Source organism: Trachinotus anak, unplaced genomic scaffold (genome assembly GCF_046630095.1).
Source record: "Trachinotus anak isolate AG129_WGS33_773 ecotype Australia unplaced genomic scaffold, CSIRO_AGI_Tana_v1 ptg000021l, whole genome shotgun sequence".
Classification (NCBI taxonomy): domain Eukaryota; kingdom Metazoa; phylum Chordata; class Actinopteri; order Carangiformes; family Carangidae; genus Trachinotus; species Trachinotus anak.
In genome coordinates this window covers 9,008,302-9,023,613 of record NW_027273872.1, presented here as the reverse complement: position 1 = coordinate 9,023,613, position 15,312 = coordinate 9,008,302, and the positions used below count along the sequence as shown (strand labels likewise).

The following is a 15,312-nucleotide window of genomic DNA, read 5'->3' as shown; positions in this document are numbered from 1 at the left end:
TATTTTCTAATTACTGCCTCCAACTGTTGATCAGGGGGAAGAGTATAAAACCGTCAATAGGAATGTGTTTCACATGAACTGCATGCTTGTGCACACACGTGCATCTGTATGAGCACAAACAAAATGTCGATCAATTTGTAAAAATGTTGCTTTATAGTGCTACTGGTGCTGAAAAACTTTAGGATTGTCTGCTGATGAAATTTGAGTTTCTGAAGTTGGACCGTTTCTGTTTCTCATCATAAAAACACCAGTTCCTCTTTTATTTCTTCCAAACTAAATGCAAATTGCTTCACTTCTGTGGCAGGGACAAGCCGTACAAAGTTTTCCTATTATTTTGTGCTTTTATCACACGTACAGACGGTGGATAAAGTAAGAAATTATCTCCTAACATTGTCAACCATGACAACGTCACTAAGTACAGCCTCAAAATTTACCATGAATGTAAATCAACATCCTCCTGAGTTCTCTTTTTGACTTCAGAGGTTGAGGTTGATTTAATTTTATGGTTGTTGCTTTGTTGCTGCTGCTGTTGTGTTAAAAAGATTTGTTTATTAGGTGACCAACAGAAAATGAATCAATAACATTTTGATAATATTTGAAGTCATTTATCACAAAAAGTCAAATATTCTCTAGTCCCAGCTCCTCAGAAGTTCACATTTGTTGCTACTTGTTTTATATGACTGTAAGGTGAATATCTCTTGATTTTGACCATTGCTTGGACAAAATGAACAATTTTAAGATGTCGTATTGGGCTCTGGCAGCTTGTAATAGGAGATTTTTACCATTTTACAACACTGAGAGGTCATTAACTGAAAAAAATAATGGATAGATTAACAGTTAAACTATGTGCAGCCTGACAAGTATTTATTGCAGGACGGTTTTGTTGCATTTTCCGGATGTGGTTTCTATTGTGTCCACACCCATGTATATAAAAGATCAATAATAGATAGGTTACAGTACGGAGCATCAGAAGTATGCCTGTTTGTACACTCGGTGCTTATCTTAAGTTCACAATGTCTTTGTTGTCTTTGAGTGGTGTGTTTTTTTTTTCCTCATTGTCACATGTGTTTTGTGCCAACAGCCTCACACAGGATGTTGTGTGCAGTCAGCCCACACCTTCTGCTAAACACAGGAAATACTCCAGTTAGAGCAAGACGTTCTCTTGTCACCATCCTGAGCGGGACAGACAGCCAGCGCTCCATCAGCCTTCACTTTAATTCAGTGTAGGGGTTTATATCTGAGGTCGTTCTTGTTTTTATACCTTCCTGCTTCACACCTTATAAATACAACTGATATTTGACAGTGCAGTGATTAAGAACCTGAAACCTGCTCTTATAAAAACATGCAAGCAAGTGAACCCAGTCATGATGCATCTCAGGAATAGCTCGGTTTTTGAGAGTTAAATTATCTCTGGTTTTTTTGTCATTTGTATGTTGTAACTCTGCAAACAACCATGTCAGGGTGGAGTCACAGGAACTCTCTCCAAACAAAAACCTCTTTGGTAAATATTCCCTGAGCAGTGAGACACTGGCTGCAGCAGCACTCTGAAAACCACTGCAGGCTGATGCTGCATGTAAAAGGTCCACAACAGGAGAAACAGACAGGGGGAAAAACTTAGGCATCGTCCTAAGTGTCATTTTTTCACCAGGGAAGTACAGCAGCCCAGAGTTTATTGAAAGGTGTTTTAATGGGTTTCATTCTTACGGGGATGATCAGTCTTCATTACAGAGGAGTTTGTGCCTTTCACAAAAACAGGGATATAAATTCACAAAGACTGAATCAGATCAGTGCTGGTTAGATACCTGGTGCTTGCTGAGTCAAAATTTGGTCTAAAACTGTCTAATCAATCATCACTTCACATCACATCAGTCAGAGCTGCAAACTCAGAGAGTAACGTTAGTGTCTGATGAAGGTTTTTTACGTCTTTAGCTGCTTCTTTCTTCCCAGATGTTGATGTTTTGTTGACTTTCAAAACACTAAAAGTAAAATTTCTGGATCTGGGGGTGGTGCTGGATGCTATAATAAAGTCAGGGGGTGTAGTTATAGATGGATCATGTCAACAGTTTTGCAATGATAGTTATGAATATCACATGAAAACAGTGGATTCTTAATAGGTTCAAGATTCAACTGCATGCAGTTTGTTACCCTGTTGTCTCAGTTGAAGTCAGAGAAACTGCTGTATGAAAATGTGTCTATGTTTCTAGTGCTGCAACTAATGATAATTTCAATTATTGATTACTTTTCTTGTTTTCTTGTTAGAAATGTGCATTCTGATGCAGCAGCCTCTCCTCTTAGACATCTGCACCCTACATCTTAAAATAATTTTCACAATTATATATCATTATGCTCTTTTAGTGCAACCGTCCGCTTTTGTCTTCTGTTTCTCTCCGTGTGGACTATAGGACTGTAAAGTTAAATTAACCTGCATGAAAGTTAGGTCTGTAAAATGTACCGAAACATAAATTGACCCATTTACATCAAACCAATTATCAAAATTACCAAGCATTAATTTTTTAGTCAGATCAACTAATCATCTCAGCTGTGATATGCACAGTAAGCTGTTACTGAGGCTGAAATTTTAGGAGCAATCTGCAGAGGCTTACATTTACAGCTAAAACCTAAAATCAGAGTTGGAGTTGGAGAATCGCTTCAAAAATGGTAAAAGTATAACAAAGACAAACATAAACAGTCACAGGTGCAGATACTGAAACCACGGTGGAGGACTTTTGCCCTGGTGGTTACAAAGACAGTGACGAAACGATCAGGTCAATGTCACATCAAGTGGAACAAAAAGTCAGGTTGCAGAGAGTGACGCAGGCCGAGCCTGGCAGCCTCTAAATGACAGATTCCTCGCTGCCCTGCGGAGTTTTCTTAGCAACAGACAAAACCAGACTCCATTCAAATTCTGCACACATGCTCATCAGCTCTTATGGCGAAACATCGGACACTCACATCATGCCTTCACTGCAGTGACTCGGGGACAGGCAGAGACAGCCAGAGAGGACTGAGGCACATTTTCCTCTGTCATACATGATCAGTGCAGGAGAGGGTGAACTTTTGTTGCACCAACAGGACACTGTGACCTCTGACCTTTTACAGGATCACCTTTAATTGCCTGTAATACTAAGTTATAATCAAGAAACTGAAGTTCCAATCTTACTTCTACTGTAAAGTCATTTTGGATAAGTTATCACCTGAAAACCTTAAATATACAACAAGCAAAATATTTGCCATAATGCTCTTTCTTTGTTTTTATTTAGATCTTATTATATATATTTATTTAAGTGGAAGTCATCTATGATTTAGTGGAAACTGATGCAAGATACTGGAATTATTTTAGGACATCCGAGCCAGTCTAAATTATGTCTTCACAAAAAGTTTTCAGGTCAGGAGAGGTCAGAGGTTCCAATAATGACGATAAAAATGCAAGCTGTATAGGTGTGCATGGGCTATTTTTTATTTTGTTGGATCAGATTAAAATTTGAGATTTGAAATAGACTTGAATATTATAGGTTATAACAAATATAACAGTATGTATAAATCTTAAGGATATGTGAATATAATAAAAGGGTTAGAGCTCCAGCAGTTACAGAGCAACATTATCATTGATCTGGCTCTTCAGCTGCTACGTGCTCCACCTCATTCACCAGCTAGTTTTGTTTGTCTGCCTTTTTGGTGCTGAGCAGGTGGTGTACAGTGAGTTTATTTAAGAGCTGTAGGAGAAAGCACCTGCCTGTGGTGACAGTGAACTGAAACAGTGAAGCCGTGGGCCGTAAAAACCAAGACAATGAGCTAAGAGATGCTAAAAAGCTCCATAGAGCTGAGCGCTACATCATTAGTCACATGACCCACTGTTGTTTTTCTTGATTTTGAAAAAAAAAGTAAAGATTTAGAGAATCGAGTCTAGCAGCAGTCAAGTTGCAAGTTTCAAGATTTAAGTTCAAGTGTGCAGATAAAACACAAGTGTGTGTGTTTGCAGAGACAAGATCATGCAAACCCATCACTACAGCTGCAGAACTGCTGAGACTTTTGACTCCAAGGCTAAGACTGTAAATAGGACTGTGTCGAAATGTCTGTTTCTGAAACAGTGAAGGTCATTAAGTAAGTTTCACAAGCTTGAACAGTATTAGTCCACCACAGTTTTCAGCTGCAGCAGATATACAGTACCAGTAACATCCTCACTCCTCTTCATCTCCACATCAGCCGTGAAATGACGGTTAACCAGTTCACAGTGTTAAGCAATAATTCAAACTGTGAGAATGACTGGTGATTTATGAGGAAACAGGAGAGGGGCAGGGTGTGGAATATAATGTATGTTTTCATCGGGGGCTTGAGCAACTGTGTGTGTGTGTGTGTGTGTGTGTGTGTGTGTGTGTGTGTGTGTGTGTGTGTGTGATTTTTTAGTGAGTGTTAATCTTTTTTTCACACTCAGATGAACAGGGAAAAACACCCCAGGCACAGGAAACAGACACCACCACAATGTGTGTGTGTATATGTGTGTTTTGTCTCTTTATGCTTACGAGGATCAAATGTCCTCATAAGTATATAGAAAAGGAAACTGGAATCCTGTGAGGGGGAGTGAGGGAGTCTTGACTGATAGAATTAGAGTTAGGAGTAAACTAAAGAAAATGTCAGTAAACGTGAATATCAGTGCTGATGTGTTCACACTTTATAAATGTGTGTGTGTGTGTGTGTGCGCAGCTGATGCCAGAGTAAACACTCGGTGACAGCAGCCTGTAAAACACAGCAGTGTGTTTTATGAGCAGTTGAACTACCTGTTGGGTCGGTGTTGGTTTCTGTCGAGCTCGTTGTGCAGACAGTTCCCACGATCACAACGTTTTCACTCCCAGCTTTTTGGCAAGAAACCTCATCCTCTCCCTCTCTCTTTCTCTCTGTCTCTCTCCCTCTCTCCTTCTTCAGTCTCCTCACACACAAACAGAACAAGCTCAGGATAATGAAAGTGAGCAACTTTATCCCTCCTCGCTCTCTTCTTGCTCCATTTTTTCAGCCTGGTGGTCGGATTTCAGGACACATTTCCATTCCTTTACAGGAAACATGTGCAGCAGCAAATACCTTAACTTTATAAAGGCCATACTCCACTACTCCAGTCACCCTTTTAATATTTAATGAGATAATATTGACCTAAATAGGCTCATTAGGAACAGACTGGATGGCACACTGCAGATTGTGGTTGCATTTCTCACAGCTGAAGTTTTATCAGCTGTAAATGCAACCGCTGTGCATCAGCGTCAACATGACACAAGTTGTTTTCAGTCCCTTATCAAGTTCTATCAAAATGTTTTTCGTATAATAATGACACAGTTTTCTCCCAATTACCACACACCAAATTCTTTGTTTTCGGGTTATATTGTGAAACTTTACCATTGTCACACAAAATCAGTTCCTCTGTATAACACACAAGGAAAAGTTTTTTTTTTTTTTCTTGATTTTAGATTCGAGATCCATAGTAAATATATGACATGAAAGGGATTAGTTAAAACTCATTATAACAACAAGAAGTTAAAAAATGGCAACTCAAGGAAGAAGCCCTCTTTTTGTTAAAGAACTGATGCCAAAAATCAGCTTTAAAGTCAGTGAAATTAAAAATGCTGCACAAAATACACAATGTTCATTCAGTAGTTGTTCTGGACTTTTCAGTTCCATCACATGACCTTCATCTGCACATAGAGTTTGCCCAATTGACATGGAAGTGGAGATTTTCTTTTTTTTTTTTTTAGAAGTTTGGGTGACTTATTGTACATGATGGCTTTAAAGTTGACCTTGTTTGTGAGATTGTTCCAAAGTCAAGAATGAACTTTCGATCTCGACAAACATACTAAAAAGTACACATTTTGGCAGAGCGTATGAGTATTTCCTGAGTGATATTTACACGTACCTTTCCTTAATTCAAGTAGGCACAATAATTCAATAATTCATAAAGCAATGGAAACAATATTCAAGAATGCACTTGTTTTAGGCCATCAAGTGTTATAGTTAGGGTTATTTTTTCAATGATTAAGGCCGATAATATTTTTTGTAGTCATTAGTTTGTCTTTTGACACTATCTGACTTACATACTGTGTTTGTTGCCCCAATGGTTCCTTCTGAAGACATAAACCTTAAAAAATGAGTTTCATTACAAAGTAACTCTCAGTAATTTGTGCTTTTAATAACATCCTTCTACAGAACTCGGTCACAGGGAAAAAGGAACAATGAAATGACATCACCTGCCATTTGTTTAGCCCATGATACCATTCAGTTAAGGCAGCTCACATGTCGTCCCCTCTCCTCCCCTCTCTCTACTGCTGGACATGTTCCAGATTTGTCTCTGGACGTTCCTGGGTAGTGGCAGCAGATTCCAGCAGCATCTATTGTAGTCCCACCGCTTCCTTACATCTTTTATAGCCCTGTGAACAGCTTGGCGTCCAGCCCTGCTCCCTGCTGATGGACATGCGCATAAACAAAGCCCGAAAACAAAAGCACAACCCCCCCCCCAACCCCAATCCCCCCACCCTTTTTTGAACTTCATCCTACCATTGTATAACTCAGCTTCCTCAGTGTATTTGGGCCCAAGATGTACAGTAGCCTCAAAGCACACTCAAGTCAGTTTAACTTATAATAACAATATGTTTATTTCTGTAAACATGGCGGTTATAATTGGCAACAACACACAAACCCCTTCACATTCTGTAAGTTAAAATAGCTTCATAGATACAAAAAGAAAGATGGGCACATGGAGAGGGAAGTGTGTGAGGAAGAGGTGGGGAGGTCTGCTTGTTCGGGGAAAACAAGGTCAGCACACAGAGCTTCAATCATCCAGAAGATGGTCGGAAAGTCTCAGTCCAACACCGAGCCCAGTTCAGCTGGAAGTCCCTCCGCCTGTCGCCACTGTGCGTTACGTAGCTTGAACCATTTCTGGAGGAAACAAATAAACAAAAGAGGAAAAGGACAATTGCCCAAGGGAGGGGTTAAAATCGGGTAACAGAAGGTTTTGTGCAGGAACAAGGCATGTATGCACATTCGGCACACACTGCAGCAGAGCCTGAAACACGAGAGAGATGAGGTAACTGGTCCGGCTGACAAAATGCAGTCATGACATGAATATTCCTGAGACTTCACAGGTGGAGTTCTGGTATTGTCAAGAATGATTTGAACAAAATACAGAGTTCTCTAAATGCTTTGTTATACTTTTCTCATCCCCAGGCCACTGGCTACATTTACATGTAGACAATAGCTTAAAAAGTGGCTATAGCTCGTTATATGAGTCTTAGATTGGAAACCTGATAGTCCTGTTTACATGTGCCGTGGTTGTTGTGAGCATTCATTAAGACACACCATGGGCTAAAGTACATGCATAATATTTTGACTGGAGTCTGGATTTGTTCATCCACGAGTATAAAGCTACCATGACATCTGAACACTCAATTTTTATACAAACAGGAAGTAAATACAAAGACAATTTGTGATTTCAGGGATAGAAACACATCGGAACAAAAATTATCCCTTGAAAGAAATGTGTTTCTTTTGTTCCCAAAATCTGAACATTTTTGTCCCGTTTCAGAACATCAGCAGAGAACTTGGCCTAATGAACTGTCCTTGTTAACATACTAATGTTGCAAGCTAACAGGGTAAACACTAAACTAACATATTATCCTATGAGTATGTAACATGACTGAAGTTAGCACATTAACAGCTGTTGAATTTAGCACGTAACATTTTAGCATGCCATGGTTAGCATGTTAACTTCTTCACGGCTATTAAAGTGAACTTAAGCTGACATTTAGCATGTAATGTTTTGCATTTTGCATGTTAACATTGATGTTAACAGCTATTGAATTAACACATGCTGACATCTGGCAGTTAACATTCAGCTTTTCAGCATGCTAATGTTAGCATGTCAGCATCCATGTTTACAGCTATTGAATACACTGACATTTAGCATGTAACATTTAGCATTTTAGCATGCTACATCACAGTGCAGTAAATTTAACGCTGTCAATAGCATTAGCACTAATGTGCCTACATGTTAACATGCTAATATTTAGCATGTAATCACACTGTGTGAGTATGGCACAAAAAAGATGAGAGAATATTACAAAAAGATTTACAGGATGACTGAGATTTGATTTGTCATGTAAAACAGTAACTAACATACACAAATGAGGTTTTGTTCAGGATTAGAGAATGACAAGGTTTCAGGGCGGATTGTGTTGAAGGTGAGTATCAACATCTGTTAGGTTTGAAAAAGTTTTTGTTCTGTTATTTCTGTGACCAGAGTGCGGTCATCAATACAGACACCCTAAATATGAGAACTGTGATTCTCTTAGAGCCATGAACTAAAGCTATTTTCCTTTCTGCCTCTCATTACCTTCATAATCACATTACAGTCACATTTCTTGGTGCATGTAAATGTGGTTGCTGACTCATGCAGACACAAAAGTGACCCTGAGGTTAAGTTGTGTCAGGGAAACCACAGAAAACGAACGTTTCCATCTAATTTTAACAGAGAATGTTGGCACTGGCTGGGACTGCTTCTCTGGATCCAGTCTGAAACTCTGACCACGCGACTAATGACTGCCACAATGAAACTATGACCAGATTGTGTTGAGTGCTATGGCACACACCCGTGACCTGCCGCATCACTGTTTTCGCTGTTCACGTTGTCAAGGGATCCATAACAACGTTGACATCATCTCGACAACGCCGAGGGGAAAGGGAGGGATTCAGCTCTCCCGCTTTAACACACAGGACCCTGACTGGATGTGTGAGGCATGCGCCTGGCAGGAGGAGCGGTTTCCACATTTTGTACTGACAACATATGAGATTCCCATTTGAAGTTGTCTGGGTTTGAACTTAAAAATGCAGAGACTAAATCAATTTAAGAACTAGTCTTTGAACTTGGTTGTTCATCCTGGACGGGAACATCAACTTTTGGAAAAAAGTTTCCACCATTAAATATTGTCAACTAAAGAATATCCGGTCTTTTAAAAAATCATTTTTCTCTCCCAGGTTTTGAATGAAGGTCAATGCTTTTGCTTTGTTTCTTGCCCTCTTTCAAAGTACAAAAGATCTCGTAAAAGCATTACACACATGCCATTTCTGAACAATAACGTCAAGATTTACAATCCTGCTGACCCATACAATGGTGCTTGTGTCATGTTTTCCCATTGACTAACACTGGATTACATAACAAGGTCTTTCAAACTTGACTCTACCTTTAAAACACTCACTCTGCTGCACTGAAAACAAATTAAATGTGTGAAAGGAGCTTAAACATGCTGCACGGAAGCTAAGGCACATTGTAAATGCTGTTAATGTGAAAGAGGGAGTGGTAGCCGGGGTGTGTTTCTTCAGCTAAACCTTCTCCAATGAGAGCTTTGTTAACAAATCTGAAAACAGGAGGTGTGCAGCAGAAAGAAAAAGAAAGCCAGAAAAAAAAACATCAGCTGGGAATGAAGTGAGGTTCTTTGATGAGGGGCCAGAACTTCACCTCACCCTGCCTGGACCTGGCTTCCCTGTCAGGTCGGCCCTGGCATCTCCCACCTTTGCACACAATGAATGGTAACAGTCACTAACAATTGAGAAGCAGTATGGTGCAGTTTTAGCTTAAAAAAAACATTTTTCATGACCTCTCTTGAGGCAGAAAAAGCTGAATATAAACCTCAGTGGGCAGAGCTAAAAAATAAAACGCTTCTGTTGTCATAGTAATGACAGGCTGAAGATGGGGCTTGGCAGTAATAGTAATTAGTGGCAGTAAACTAAATCAAATGGGTATCCTTCAAAGTTACAATCTGTTCTTGTTCTTTGCATTTCCACTGAGGGACACATCCTGACAGTCACAGCGAGGCTCGTAGCTAGGATGAAACTTGACCCATAAATCTGCACACAACTACCAACTGGGTAGGACTGCTGGAGCCTTACTAGCTAGTTAGCGTCAGCTAACTTTAGAATACAGTTTTGCACAGAGTGAAGACTTTGTTTTGTTGTATGAAAGGCTTTTTGAAACCTGCACAGAGTTGGATAATTATCAACTTGTTTGACATGCACATCCACACAATGCGTTCATTGAGATTTGGGTACCATGTGCGACAGCTCATCTGCAAGCCTCTGCGACCTATAGTTACCCATAACCCCCTTTTTCTGCATAGATTCAGACATACTTGTATCTTAACAGAAGCAGAATTTAAGCTTTACAATGTCCCCACACACAACCTTACACACATCTGACATAACTGATCAGTGCAGCTATATCGGTTGCATAACAGCCCAACCATAACCTAAAGAATACCTTTAGGATTCAAGTATTCTGTTCCAACATGTGTAACTGCAGTAGTATTGCAACTGATTATTTTAACTACTAGTTCCTCTGCAGAGTTTTTTTCTTGAGTAATTGATTAATTGCTCTATCTATAAAGCAGCTCAAGCTGATGACCCAAAGATATTCAATTTACTATAATTAAGACAAGAAAATTCATCTTATTCTCACCATTAAGAAGATGGAGCTATCATATTTCTGCTCGAAAAGTGAATTAATACATTACTCAATTATCAAAATAGTTGCTGATTAATTCTCTGTCAATTAATTAATTAATTGTCTAATCATTGCAGCTCTAGACAACAGTAATTGGCTGAAGCTGCTGCTGCTGCTGTTGTGGTGCAACACAAGTCTAAAAGGTGCTTTAGCTTTCTCATAACACAAACTTCTTCATGTGACTTTTCTTTCTAAATAGGTAGAAACTCCACGAAGCAGCCGTTTACACATCGGGATGAAATGTGCTGCAGATTTTTTGTGCCCTGAGAAATGTGGAGGAACTGGTTTGTGGAGTCAAAGTGGAAAAATCAGTGACAGAAAACACGCGTCTGACGAGCACAGGTCATTGATTGGTGAAATGCGTGTACTGAGAGAGCCAGTTATGAGAAGGGCACATGTTCCCTGCCATGTGAGAGCTCTCTCTCTCCGCCAGCCTCAACCTGTCTGTCAGCCTCACAAACACAAAGACCAGCAGAAATTTGCCTATGAAATGAACCCAATGTTACGTCAACTCAAATGACACAATTTACATGTAGGGCTTTACCTCCCAGCGAGTACAGCTAAGTGCATAGTCACATCGTTTGCCTGCCAAATCCTGAACAGGAATAACAACTGACTATTTTTTTTCTGAAATAAGATGTCCATCCTTTACTCTTACAAAACTAAAACTCATTTCCGAAGTGCTTTTACAACGACCTATCTATCAGAGGAATGCTACTGGAGGTGCCTGCATAACTTCAGTTGCTGTTATCGGTGCTCTGAAGCTTCACATCTGGCTCTTGATGTGTTACAGTTGCACAGACTTTACAGTATAGGCCAAACACATTCCTCAGATAGACGGATGGTGGGAGTTCTTGCACGTGGGAGGCGGGAAGAGAGAGACTGAATACCTAAGGTAATAATGTGATGTTTTTTTATTAATTAAAGGACAGTTTTTCTATCTCGATCGCTGACTATAACAAAATCCGAAAATCTGACTCCTCTTCATGAGAGCTTTAAAGGTTTGTATTTCTCTAGAAAAATCAAAATGAGCTGGTAGATAGCATTTCCTAATACAATATGGATATTATTAATACATTTTTTGTGGTTTTTGTAGATATTATTTTTGTTTGTTTTTTAGATTTTTTTTTTGGGTGCATAAGGTAGCTTGTTTGTTCTGTTGTGCTGATTCTTTGTTCATGTCATTTTATTTTCTAGTTTTTAGCTCCTATTTTCTAGTACTTCTTAATATCAGACATGGAATGTCTGTGTTCATCTTAATAAAAGTTACTGGACTGTGTAAATAACAGAAACAATTGTACAGGCCTTTATCAGTCCAAGAGCCACATTAAAACTTACAATACAGCTTCATGCTATATAAATCCTCCCGCTGAAGAAGACGTGGTTGAAAGTTCCAGAAAATGATAGACAGTGGAACATTAAAAAAATAAAAAATACTGTTCCCAAGGTCAAGAATGAATTTTCACACACAAACTTCAGTTTGACTGTTGATGATGATTTTAAAAATCTGTTTCCACATCATTATAGTAACATAAACTATTGCTGCAACTATTTATTTTCATTACTCATTAATCTGTGGTTTATTTTCTCATTAAATCGACTTGTTCAGTCCAAAAAATGTGAACAAAATGAAAGTTATCCATTACAATTTCTAAAGCTTAAGCTGATGTATTTTTATTGTATCATATTATGTGTTTTTTGTTTAATTTGTATAAAGGCCCATCCAGGGTCAGGTATTGCAATCAAGTTTAGGCTAAATACTGCATTATATGGCAGTAGTTCATGCTGTATTTGTCCTTACACACATAAATATCACAGCAATTGCTTGTGTTGTTCAACCACTATTCCGAACCCAAAGATATTCAGTTTACTATTACATAAGACAAAGAAATACAGAGGCTGAAACCAGGCCATGTTTGGAATTTTTGCTTGGAAATTCAATCAATTAGTCAATTAACTAATCAACTAATCATTTAATCTGTAGGCTACATTAAAGTTTGTGTTGCTTATGAGCAGCCAAGCAAATACTTCACCACATGTCAGCTTTTTCTCCTCGTAAGTCAGTAAAGAAACGTTTCCCACTTTCAAACATATGACCACTTTAAACTTGACTCCCTGAACAGATGAATCACTGTTTGTGGGAATGAACAGCAGTCGTTCTCAGAGCTGAAAAAGCAGCAGGAAACTTGACTCTGACGCGACTTCATTATGAAGAAAAAACCTGGAGCTGCTCCACTGACGATCAATGAGGCGCTGCCTTGTGATCAGCGTTTGTTTGCACTCAGCTGGGGGATTATTTCATCACACTGTGACATCTTAGCAGAAATACTGACCAGAATCACCCAGGGCACTGTCACTGTCCACACACCTGCTCTATTCACTGCCAGTGGAGCGGCTCCATGCTTGACATTTCAGATTGAAGGCCTTATTTTGCTTTTAGAAAAAACTTTTTTCCTGCAGACAAATACATGTGTCCTTTCTGCTTTTGTCTCTTTAGCAGCACATGGTTATTTCCTCAGAAGTTACTTGACTGAGACACTGATAGTGACACTGATAACCCTCACGACTTGTGAACCGTATTTATACTTAGCTGTGACACCATAAAGTTAAGTTTCCTGAGTCTAGGTCTCGTGTTTTTTACTGTCAGGGCAGGAAACTGAAGTAAAACCTCTGAAAGCTGCACAGAAGTAGACAAAATACAGAAGTACTGTTAAGTATTTTTTGGCAATGATGGATTTGTGCTCCACTGTATTTCTGAGTAAAACCAGATTAAGGGAATAAAACATTATGTGTTGCTTAACATTAAACTATCCTAATGCATATACAGTATTTACTCTTATTAGCCTATAAACCAGACCAGTCACAAAATGAAAATAAAAGCTTTTGAAATTACACATAAAGAATTCAACACACTGACAAACACATTAACACTGGACATTTACTTGTACTGGAGTCTTGTTACATTGTGGTATCAGTATTTCTTGACACCAAAAACATCCCCAGTCAATACACTTTCTATAGGAAACTTGTCACAGTGTTGTTTTACATCCCTCGCAGAATGAAGTGCAGATTGCAGACAGACTGGTGACTCGCTACTCTATCAATTAACTGATTAACTAATCAAATGTGCAACAAACAACAATCAATGAGCTTATAAACCCCAAAAACCTATAAACCAGGGCTTGCTAACTTAGTTCCACACATTTTTTTTAAATGATCAAATCCCTGATCACACACAAACTGTGGGGAGAGAGAGAGAGAAAGAGAACTGAAGTACGAGGTTTCCACTCACTAGTGTGTCCTCCTCTGACAATCCGCACTCCGCAGCGACCAACATGAGCGTCGTCCCGTCCGGATACTTGCAGCCTTTGAAACTGTCCTCCAGCACTTTGATCTGTTCCTCCGACAGCTTCAGACACTCCATCGATTTAGAAGCCATATTCCTATTTGCTCGTTTAAAAACAGTTCAGCGTCAGCCCTGGTCGGAGCTCCGGAGCGGGGGAGACAGATGTGCGCAGAGCGGGAGGCGGCACCGCGGCGCGCAGCGGACGCGTAGATAGAAAAGCGTGGAGCGGCGGTGGCTCACTGACAGCTCGGCGGGAGTGTGTATGTCTGTGTGTGGGGAGGGGGGGGGTGTGTGTTTGGAGCCTTTACTACTGTCAACAGAGGCACGTCATGAGGCCAGTCCCACCAGCGGGACCCTCCCCCAAACACAAAACACACAGCATCGTGCGTAAAAAAAACGGCTCAGATGAACGTCTTCGAGTAAGGCTGCGATCATAGCAATAATTACTGGTAATCGTTAAATAAATAGGCCATGATTTAGGTTACAAATGAACTGTACACAATAAAAAACAATGGAAAACACAATACAAATGTACTAGTAACTTCTACCAGAATCCTTTTGAGATCAAAACAAAATTAAAGCCATATGAAATTTTTAATGTAAATGTCATGACCTTTAGTTTTCCTTTTAGGCTTTATTAGGCTAATTCTGATGGAAATTACCACTGGGAGGCGCCAAAATCAGATTTTTATTTATTTTTTTATTTTTTTCTTAAGGCAGAACTGTGCACTGAATCATTTATGGGTTATTTTTTTTGTGCTGTATGCTCCCTAAGATCTTTGTTGGTATATGATGATGAAACTAGTGATTTCAAAACACATTTCAACAAAACACAGTGTACTATGTGCACGTGTCCGTCTCTGTCCTGAATGAGATTTATTCCTCTGAAGTGGCAGTAAACACAACACTGATTACTGTTATTCGGATCTAAACATATTTAGTGACGTTAAAGGAGGTGTTAAAGGTGTGCTGCTATTGTATTTATTTTTCATACAATGAGAGAGAAAAAAAGAAAAAAGATTTATGATAGATTTCAAAGGCACTTGCTAGGAGGTCATTTGTGTAGCAGAACAATTAATTATAAGCTGCGATTAGACAAGCTAACAGTCAGGTACGCCTTCAAAACTTAGAAACTGTCCTTTTCACATTGTGTACTGGTTAAGCAAACAAGACGTGTTAATTAGCAGGTTTCAGATGTGCTGGTCGGCTGTTTTTCGGAACTGGGACAGAGCCAGGCTAGCTGTTTCAGCTTTCAGTTTATGCTAAGCTACACGGATCACCTGCTGGCTCTAGCTCCATACAAACATCTGATTGTTCATGTTCATAAGTCTTGTTCACTCTCATTACAGAACATGTTGACTGACTTGAGGAGAGCATGCTTTGGGAGTCGCCTGTTTAAGCATGATAACAAAGATAAGATACTCCTTTTCAATCA

At 39.3% G+C, this 15,312-nt stretch overlaps 1 protein-coding gene across 1 annotated transcript; it reads right to left on the bottom strand.

The window, feature by feature from the left end:
• Window positions 1-6,607: 6,607 nt before the first annotated feature.
• On the bottom strand, window positions 6,608-14,161 carry hopx (HOP homeobox). Its single transcript, XM_071458029.1, has 2 exons — window positions 13,824-14,161; window positions 6,608-6,915 (listed from the first exon to the last, which is right to left on the bottom strand). The coding sequence occupies exons 1-2, from the start codon at window positions 13,968-13,970 to the stop codon at window positions 6,838-6,840; spliced, it is 225 nt and encodes a 74-aa protein (XP_071314130.1). The 5' UTR covers window positions 13,971-14,161; the 3' UTR covers window positions 6,608-6,837.
• Between the last annotated feature and the right edge of the window lie 1,151 nt (window positions 14,162-15,312).